Source organism: Nicotiana sylvestris, chromosome 5, assembly GCF_000393655.2.
Source record: "Nicotiana sylvestris chromosome 5, ASM39365v2, whole genome shotgun sequence".
NCBI classification, from domain to species: Eukaryota; Viridiplantae; Streptophyta; class Magnoliopsida; order Solanales; family Solanaceae; genus Nicotiana; species Nicotiana sylvestris.
The window spans coordinates 144,239,591-144,248,772 of record NC_091061.1 but is presented as its reverse complement, the minus strand read 5'-3'; the positions used below and the strand labels follow the sequence as shown (position 1 = coordinate 144,248,772).

At 36.2% G+C, this 9,182-nt stretch overlaps 1 protein-coding gene across 2 annotated transcripts; it reads right to left on the bottom strand.

Annotated features, from left to right (window-relative positions):
• Window positions 1-287: 287 nt before the first annotated feature.
• Window positions 288-9,172, bottom strand: LOC104229212 (uncharacterized). 2 transcript variants are annotated; one of them, XM_009781800.2, is made up of 9 exons: window positions 7,190-8,845; window positions 6,984-7,106; window positions 6,515-6,617; window positions 4,443-4,550; window positions 2,996-3,105; window positions 2,779-2,886; window positions 2,642-2,687; window positions 2,271-2,402; window positions 288-818 (listed from the first exon to the last, which is right to left on the bottom strand). In XM_009781800.2, exons 2-9 carry the CDS (start codon window positions 7,070-7,072, stop codon window positions 735-737), a joined length of 780 nt encoding a protein of 259 aa, XP_009780102.1. In that variant the 5' UTR covers window positions 7,073-7,106; window positions 7,190-8,845; the 3' UTR covers window positions 288-734. The 2 variants fall into 2 exon arrangements, with proteins under 2 accessions (XP_009780102.1, XP_009780101.1); XM_009781799.2 differs by lacking the exons at window positions 6,984-7,106; window positions 7,190-8,845 and adding an exon at window positions 8,927-9,172.
• Between the last annotated feature and the right edge of the window lie 10 nt (window positions 9,173-9,182).

Here is a 9,182-nt window from a genome sequence, read left to right as displayed (position 1 = left end):
ACCATTCTTTCCTTTATTCATTTCATTTTTAATTTACCTTTGTTCTACAAAAAGGCCCAGAGAAGGAACCCGAAGGCCCAAAAGCATGGTGTGGAACTATGGATGAAGCTATACTTTTCCAGCTTATTACGGTATTACCATCACTATAAGACCACAATTTCTTGGACAATTCAACAGCTAGGCTTTCTAATAGTGTCATAACTTGTTTAATCATAGAGGCATACGGCAAAAATGAGGTAATGAATAGACTCAAAAATAGCAGAACTAATAGGCAATAGCATGAAAAATTCAGGAAGTCTAAATCTTTGTTTTCCTTTATATTTGTCATTGGTTAGAGAGCTACTTTCTATGTTTACACAATCATAGAAAAGCTACATCATCCTATACAAACCACCACCCTCCCCGATCACACATCGGGGAAGAGAAGGGGTGAAATGAGAGGTTTAAAAAAATTGTGCAATAAGTTCTACATCACAAAAAACAAACCATATCACGAAGGATCACATTAGAACCACATAAATAGTAATCACAAACTTGAAATGGAAAGAATCAAGCTCACCAACTTGTAAGTTCAAAGTCCAGATTGGCACCTTTGAGATTGCATTGAGGTGTTAGCTTTGCTATGATTCTCATGCACGACTATGTGAGTGGTATTCTCACATACACTGTTGGTTTGATTCGAGTACACAACTTTCTTCATGTACGGTTATCAGAAAAAGATCTGGTTCCATATCTCATGTTTTCCAAACTCGGACTGTGCTATCTACAGAAGAAGTTATCATGCAGCTTTCTTTCGGATGATAACTTACGCTAGTTACCTGCAATGGAGAAGCAACTATTTGATCTCTTCATGCATTAAAATTACTCCAAATTATTTAAGCTTTTCTATCATTCCTATAGCACGTTGGACCACTTGAGATGAGTGTGAACATGTAACACCTGAAAATCTTATGCACAATGTAACCATTTAATCAAGTTTCTTCAGGTCAGAAAGCTTCTACCATGGGATCGAGAAATCATCAGACTGAACTTTGAATATACTGATCAGGAAGAAGGTTAAGAAAGCAGTAATGCATGATTATATTTCATATATTAGCCAGAAGGGACTTTCTTTCTACTTTCAGTATGTGGGCTTGTCCCATATTTGCAGGATAAAAACTTATTGACTTGTCGACCAGAAAACTTCAACCAAAAGTAAGAAGATGGTGACCAAGAATTTATGAGGATCAAAGGATAACCAAGTATAGAGTATTTTATGCCAAATACAGTACACAATACACAGCATGCTGCCATTGAAATGGATGGAGCTAACTGAGGGCCACATGTAGGGGCATACAGATTTAGGTGCCTATCTGCAAGTATATATTGGATAAAGGACATCAGAAGCACTCAAAACTTCTATCTCTAAAGCCTATATCTTTTTTTAATTTTTACCCTTCTCTATTCTTTTGTAGTGGGTGATCTACCTTACGATGCTGAACCAACTCTTTCACCTCTTTCGGTAAGAATAGCTTGAGTAAGAACATCTAACACGTCAACATATCCTTAATGAAGCAGACCAAATAGGCTCTTTTAAAAAAAATTAACAATTGCCTACTCAATTAATGTTTTAAGCTTTTGAATTCCTAAATCCATTAACAAAACAGAAAGGAACAAAAGCTACAAATGACTTCCTTTTCTCCTTTGCTATAAACAAAGTTTATATTTTTGGAATAGCTGGGATGTTGTTGGAAGGTGCTTTTGTGATTTGAACAATTACAGCAACAACAACCAAGCCTCAACCCCAAACTCAAGTTTGGGTCGGCTATATGAATCCTTAGTTCCTTACTGATCAAACTTTCCATTTAAGCTCATATCAGCCAATATTATATTGTGATATGAATTATCAAAAGAAAAATTATTCTTCTAAAGGGCTCTAACAATTTACTAGAAGTGAATGATTAAGATGAAGGCATACAAGGCTATCTGGTGTACTACAAAAAAAAAAAAAAAAAAAAAAATGTAATCCCACAGGCGGGGTCTGGGAAGGGTAGTGTGTACCTTCCCCCTACCTTGAGGAAAGTAGAAAGGCTATTTCCGGTAGACCCTATCTGGTGTAACAGAAGTAAATAGCGCAAAGAATAGAATAAGCCCCAATGAGGAGATTAAATTGATTTTTCCTAACTAGCCACGTTTGGGATTAAATTGCTATTTCCTAATTAATCAGGTGCGGGATCCTACAGGAAATAGAATATGTTGTGTAGCTAGATGCATCAACAATAATACTTTACCACTAAATCATGAGCTCGGAAGCTGGACACAACTGACGCGTCGACCAGATCCCAGAAGTAAATATAGCCATCTTCCGAGCCGCCAGCCACATTTGCATCACTGTTTGTAAGGCAGCAATCTGTTTTAAAAGACTGCAAGGAGAAAACAGTACAACAGAATAAGCTAGGGGCTATTACACCACTTTACATGGAAAGTAGACAAAATCAAGAAAAGCAAAAGGAGAACCGCCAAAGTGCCAAAGCCGGGAATGGACCTTTAAGAAAACAGTTCCTATTTATTTATTTATTTATTTTACTTTTTGTAACAGATAGAAGAAATGATTGCTATAAGAACAATAGACCACCACTCAGAACCAGGTTTCCATCCTAACCTTGCAAATATGGCCCTTATATTCTTGCAATAGTTCGCCACTAGACCTGTCAAAAGCAATTAAAAACAAGATGGTATGAATAACAAGGGTTACCAAAAGGCAAAGGAACAAGATGACAGACTTGCAAAAGAAATTACCTATCCAGAAGTCGAACGGTTGAATCTAAGCAACTTGCTAATATACAGTTGCCATCATTTGAAAGAGAGATACAGTTGACAGGCTGCCCAAAATTATCAGATATCTCTCTACAGTAAAAATATACATTACATTAACTAACAATCCTTTTCGAATATAACATCCCAGAGCAGAAATGTGAAAGGAAATTTGCAATTTCAACATACAGGCAGTACATACCTACCAACTCTGATGTCAAATGTTCGAACAGTTCCGTCAACGCTTCCAGCAATTATCTCAGTTTTTGTGAGACAAATAGACATGACACTATCCAGAAAGGTATCAATGATCTGCAAATTTAACAAAACAGAAGCTCAAATATGTGTTTCGTTAAAAGACCAAAGAAAAAGAGCTCAATTCTTAGCCAGCAAATAGAAGGTGGCCACCAAGAGCCTTGTAATAAAGGAGGAAAATTTGTTCGACACCCAAAAAGTAGGCTAATTTAATAGTCCTTTGTTCAATTTCTCATGGCGACAAATTTTCGTCACTATGTTCCTTTGTACATTTCGTGGAATCTGGCATATCTTGGCCAAATCCATCCATCCATCCAGAGGCGGATCCAGGATTTCAAGAGGATGAGTGCACTATTGTGAAAAGGTGGATATAGAATTTACATTGGACCAGTTTAACTTTAGGTTCTTAGCATGAACCCATTACACTTTTGAAAATATAGTATCAAAATTATATTCCTTTTAAATTGATAAGGATTTTCACATATATATCTATAATCCGTGTTGAAAACAAGACCGTCTGGAGCGAGATTTGAACCGTCAATTTCACTTGTAGAGGTTCACCCAATAATTATTGTACCATAGGAGTCTTTGAGCTTGGGTGCACACACATATATCTAAGTAAGTTTAAATAGATATAACATTGTTATACATGGTTTTAGAAGAGGAGCATGAGTTCACGTGAACCCACATCTCACTCACTCTCAGTTTTCCTTGTTCACGTGAACCCACATCTCAGTTTTCCTTGTTCCCATTTGATTACATGTGGAGCGTTGAAACTGAAAATAGTCCATGGACTGGATCTTATACTACATTCTGCATTGAGTGTGGAGTGTTGAAACTGAAAATAGTCCATGGACTGTATCTTATACTACATTATGCATTGAGTTTTTTTTCCGAACCGTCCTACCAGTTAAAGATCAAGTAGTTTTTGTTTCTTCCTGTAATGTTTTACTTCTAAATTAAGTTAAAAAGTAGATTAGTTGAGGAACAGAGTATTAACATAATCCAATTTGAAGATGTGTTCTTTTTTTTTTTTCCCGACTTCCTGTGCTGGTCCCTGCAGTGTTACAGGGCACTGAAGTAGAAGAGATAATAATCTTCCAAGGGCAGCAATGGATGGGTGTTTTTGAGGTTCAATTATGGAACAAGTCCTTCCTTCCATCTGAAACACTTGAAGAGATCAAAGCGCCGTTTACAACTCAACAACCATCCTCAAATCACATCGGCCTACACATGATATTTAACAAGAAAAGATTTTACACTTCATTGTCCACTCAATTTATTTCCTCAGATCTAAACTTATTTGGTTTAGCTGAAGTTTGATCCTAACTTTCTAGTTCTACTGAGAATGTTTACCTAGATAGATCTTGCAAATCAAAGAGGAATTTATTCACCTGGATTGGTTCAGTGCTATGAGATCTGCAATCCCAAACACGCAATGATTTATCATATCCTGCTGATACTACAACAGAAGCATACTCATTAAACTTCACAGCATTCACCTGGCAGAGATGGAAGAAGACAAAACTGTTACCCAACCAGTGGATGCACTGCTGAATCATTTAGATGCAAGGTAGACAATTAGAGATTATGCTTTAAAATCAAGATACTGGCTTCTAGCAAAACCTACCAAAATAGCCTCTCTTTAAAAACCTGAAGGGCTCTTTTTCTTACAAGTACTCTGAGCTAAATTAAGGTGCTGATACACAATCACATTAGTTTGATTTAGAATTGTGCATTATAAGATCATACATTAAGATAGTGAAACAAACACTTATCAGAACTGCCGCTGAAAGGTTCAGAAAAGGTTACAGAAAAATGACCTCCAAGGCCCCAATCACGAAGGAAATGCCAATAGGAAAAGGTATGAGTATAATTGAAACAAATACGGGCCAGATTTGCTGTTGTTGCTAGAACTTGAAAAGCACAAAAGAACCCATTCACCAGGATTCACCCTAGAACTTGAAAAGCACAAAGAACCCATTCACAAGGATTAACCCAAAGTTGAGGCTTTGAAGCATCCATAAAAGTAAAATAGAGCTTTACAAAAACATAAATATGAATTACAAGCTCTTGAAAAAGTAATGGTTATAAAGTAAAAGAATTCCAAATAGAGGATACTAGTAACAACTTGATTCTTCAAGGCAAACAAGATATACAATTTCTGTTTTTTTAATAAAGTTAGCAAACACGAATCAAACAAAAGAGGTAATCATCAAATTCTTTTATTGTGAGATACAGGATGATAGAATAGCTATAGCTTCAATACCTTCAAATTAATAGCCAAATATATACCTGAATACCTAAAAGAATTTCTAGTCAGCCATTTTAACAAAATGCTGGTTTTCTTTCTATTCATGTACATATTCTACATTGATATGTAGGAAGCTTAAGACTGTCAAAAAGTGCAGCATAAATTTGTAGATGTATTGTCTTCTTGACTATTTTTTGTTGTCTACGTACTAGGCCAGATTCGAATTTCAGATTCTTATTTAAAGTTCATGCTAACCAAAGCAAGAAGCAGTGCTGAATAAGACCAAGCATGATTAAGACTTCAATACTAAAAGTAATCAAGAAAGGACCACATTAAATGTGATCCAGTTGTGGAAGTCTCCACAGCGAAATGAAATTGAAATTTGATCACAAACATAATAACAAACATATCAAAGCACACACAAAAGAGTGGAATCTTAAAACAGTAAGATAAATATACTCCTGGGCCATGAACCTTTGACATTTTACCACCTGTTTACATTGAATAACTTAGAACACACAGATTATCAAGAACTTTAACCCTATTTGACATCGGCTTCATTTATGATGGTGTAAATGTTTTCAGATGTGTTTTACCCCTTCCAAGAACCTTCTACAACTTAGTTGCCTTATTTGGACAATCTCTTTGAACGAAGAAACTATTTTTTTATGAAGTAATGAAGACACTATTATTATTATAATTATCATTTCGATAAGTTGAGTGAAGAAACTATTACACCACGACAAGGATAGTGATTCACATTTCCAGTGGTAGTTATTGCGTGCTTGCTCTTAATAGAATTCATACTAAGACTCGTCTTCAGTAATCACCATTACCACCACTAAGCATTGCAATGGACCATCAGAATTATCAGCTACAAATTAACACAATCTTCTACAGCTAATCCTATCATCAGCAATTCACTGTCACCACTCCATCACCGCCTAGTATAGCTTTAATGCCAACCTATATTTCCTGAAACCGCCACAATACAATCCCACCCTGCACCCCCTTCTTTTTTAACAGATTCCTTCTTAAGGGATTTACCTGTAAATTGTTTCAATGGTTATACCTGATACTTTCTCAGAAAATGTTTGTGAAAAAGATCGGCCTCCATATAGTATACTCATTTGAACAGACCTTCGAGTATTATACTCATTAAAATTTCCAACAAAGCTTTCTTTGCATTCTAAATTAGGAATAAGAATCAACCTCACTGTCATGGCCACGAAATTTGCGAATTACACGACCTGTTGATACATCCCAATAAAATACTTGTCGATCGCCACCACATGAACAAAGTTTTGAATTATCCCTACAATATTAAAACAGTAGAAACATGCGAACCATCAAAAATTTGCATCACCAAAACGTCTTTGGAATCAGGCCAAACGAATGATAAAAATAAACCATAAAAGCTAAAATCTAGGGACTTGAATACTTGATTATACAACAGGAGATAATATCCAACATAAACATATAAATGCATGCATGATCTATTGTTATTTTTCTACAAGTGTGCATGATATACAACTATTTACTACTCTTAACTCAAAATGTTGTTCTTTGCATTGACTTCTCCCTTTTTAATCAGTAGATTGTCTTTTCTCTTTTATTCATTATCAAATCACCAGTTGACAAAGACAGAAACGTATAGCACTTAGAAATTTAAGCTTTATACCAGGTTCTAGTTGAAAAGTTGAAAGTCCTGGGTAACAAAAGGTTCAAGTGCTTCTTTTGGAGTAGGAATCTGGAAGCACATGCACTCATTCGGAGCAACTTTAATGAAGTTCTGGTTTCTCACCTGGAAATGTTAGGAAAATTAGATTTTGGGAAGATGCTTGGTTGGGGCACTCCCCTTTAAAAGACTTATTTCATGAGACTTACATCATATCCTCTCTACATAGTGCTGTGATAGCTGAGTTATCTACTGCTCAAGGGCGGGGTCTCTTCTCAGAAGAAACTTGAATGATTAGGAAGTACAAAGTACATGTCAACTTCTACATTTGCTTGGTAACACTAACACCTCTCTGAACCAATTAAGGATTGATTCCATTACCTGGAGGGTTAAAAAAATGGTATTTATTCGATTAAATCATGCTAAAAGTGGCTATCCTCTTTTGACAATAGAGATTTTGGCCATGGAAGAAGATTTGGCACAACACAATGCCCCTGAAGGTATCTTGTTTAACTTGGTTAGTGGTTAGAGAAGCCTGCCTCACTCAAATAAACCTTATGTGGTCTCCAACTTTGTAGCAGATGCCCTCGTTCGCGAAGAACATCCTGAAGATGTCGGTAATCTGTTCTTGCATTGTAAGGTCACTCAGATGCTGTGGATCATGTTCTTTGGTATTTTGGGAGTAGCTTGGCCTATGCAAAACTCCACTGTGGAGTTTTTGAAGAGTTAGAACAGATAGAGGCTAAGCATTCAATCAAAAAAAAAACCTAGAACATGATTCCCATTGCAATTTAGTGGACGATTTGGACGGCAAAAACTACAGAACTTTTTTTTTTCTGTGAAAGAAGAAACTACAGAGTTTTTGAAGGCAGATCAACAAATACACTTAGCCTTAAGTTGAGAAATCTTTCTTTGCTCTTTTTTTGGGTGCTATCTGATCTTCATAAAAGATAAAGATGGGGATCTTAACAATTTGTAATTATGTTTAGACGCACTACTTAGTGCTGTGCTTTGCTTTTGTTACTGATACAAAAAAGTTTATCTTTTCACCAAGTCTGGAAGCAAGATGAAACAGCAACTCATATTCTATCTTCAGGTGCTGAACCTGCCACACTCCGTCTAAGATATTTACTCACAGGTTTCACCTAAATATTAATCTAAACAGGAATAAAACTAAGTCTCAGGTTTTCCTCACCAGCTCTTGTAAAACATCCATGGATCTTCTTATGCATTAACACTGAGCTTGATTGGAGTAAATGAGGAAGGGTGGAAGGAGAGCTATTTCTTTTTGGTGCGCCGACTACTTGTATAGATTATTGGGAGGCTTTTGTAAGAACCATATATTGGTGTAGGTTCTTTCTTTTTTGGTATATTGCTTCTATAGGTAAAAGAGGAGGATAAGTGAATATGTGATGGATTGGATACCTTTCTATATTCAGCTTTTTTCAACCCTCCAAAGGTGGATATGAGGGAAGAAGTATATACTTCCTCGATCCAAATACAATGTCAATTTATTTTTTCCCGGGAAGATGGAAACAGTATTTCAATGTCAACATTTCATCTTTTAGTTCGTATCAGAATTATGTCCACTTTTGCTAGAATAAAGTATTCACATAATCACATGTAATATAATCCTAAAAGGTTTTCCGAGGGAAACCCTTTAATAATCGTCCAGACATTTTATTTTTCTCTACTTTGTACTACAGAACCAAAAAAAATGTGATTATTCACATTCTCCAGCTGAACAAATTATGATTCCTTTCTCTCCATTTTTTTTAAATTGCTTTTTGTACGGTTAAACTGACCTTGATCAAGAATATATTCAACAAAATAAGCAATTCAAAAGAAAGTTTATATATTATACTAATTCCCAGCCTAGTCACAACATACAGATATTGAAAAAAAATTAAGAGAGAAGAAGAAAAGGAAAGGGAGAAGAATGCTACTGAGTGACGTGGACATCGCGGACTTCACGGCCGTGAGCTTTGTAAGTTTTGATGTGAATTCCACGGTGAGGATTCCATAGCCGGATGGTACGGTCCTTGCCGCAGCTCAAGATGTACTCACCATTGCTGTTGAACCTCGCCGCTAATACAGCTCCGGCGTGCCCTTCCAGCACGTGTACCTTTTGCTTTGGCAATTGTACAGCGGTCATCTTTGCCGTTAACGACAATGGAGTTTTTCAGTTTCGCGCAGGAGCTC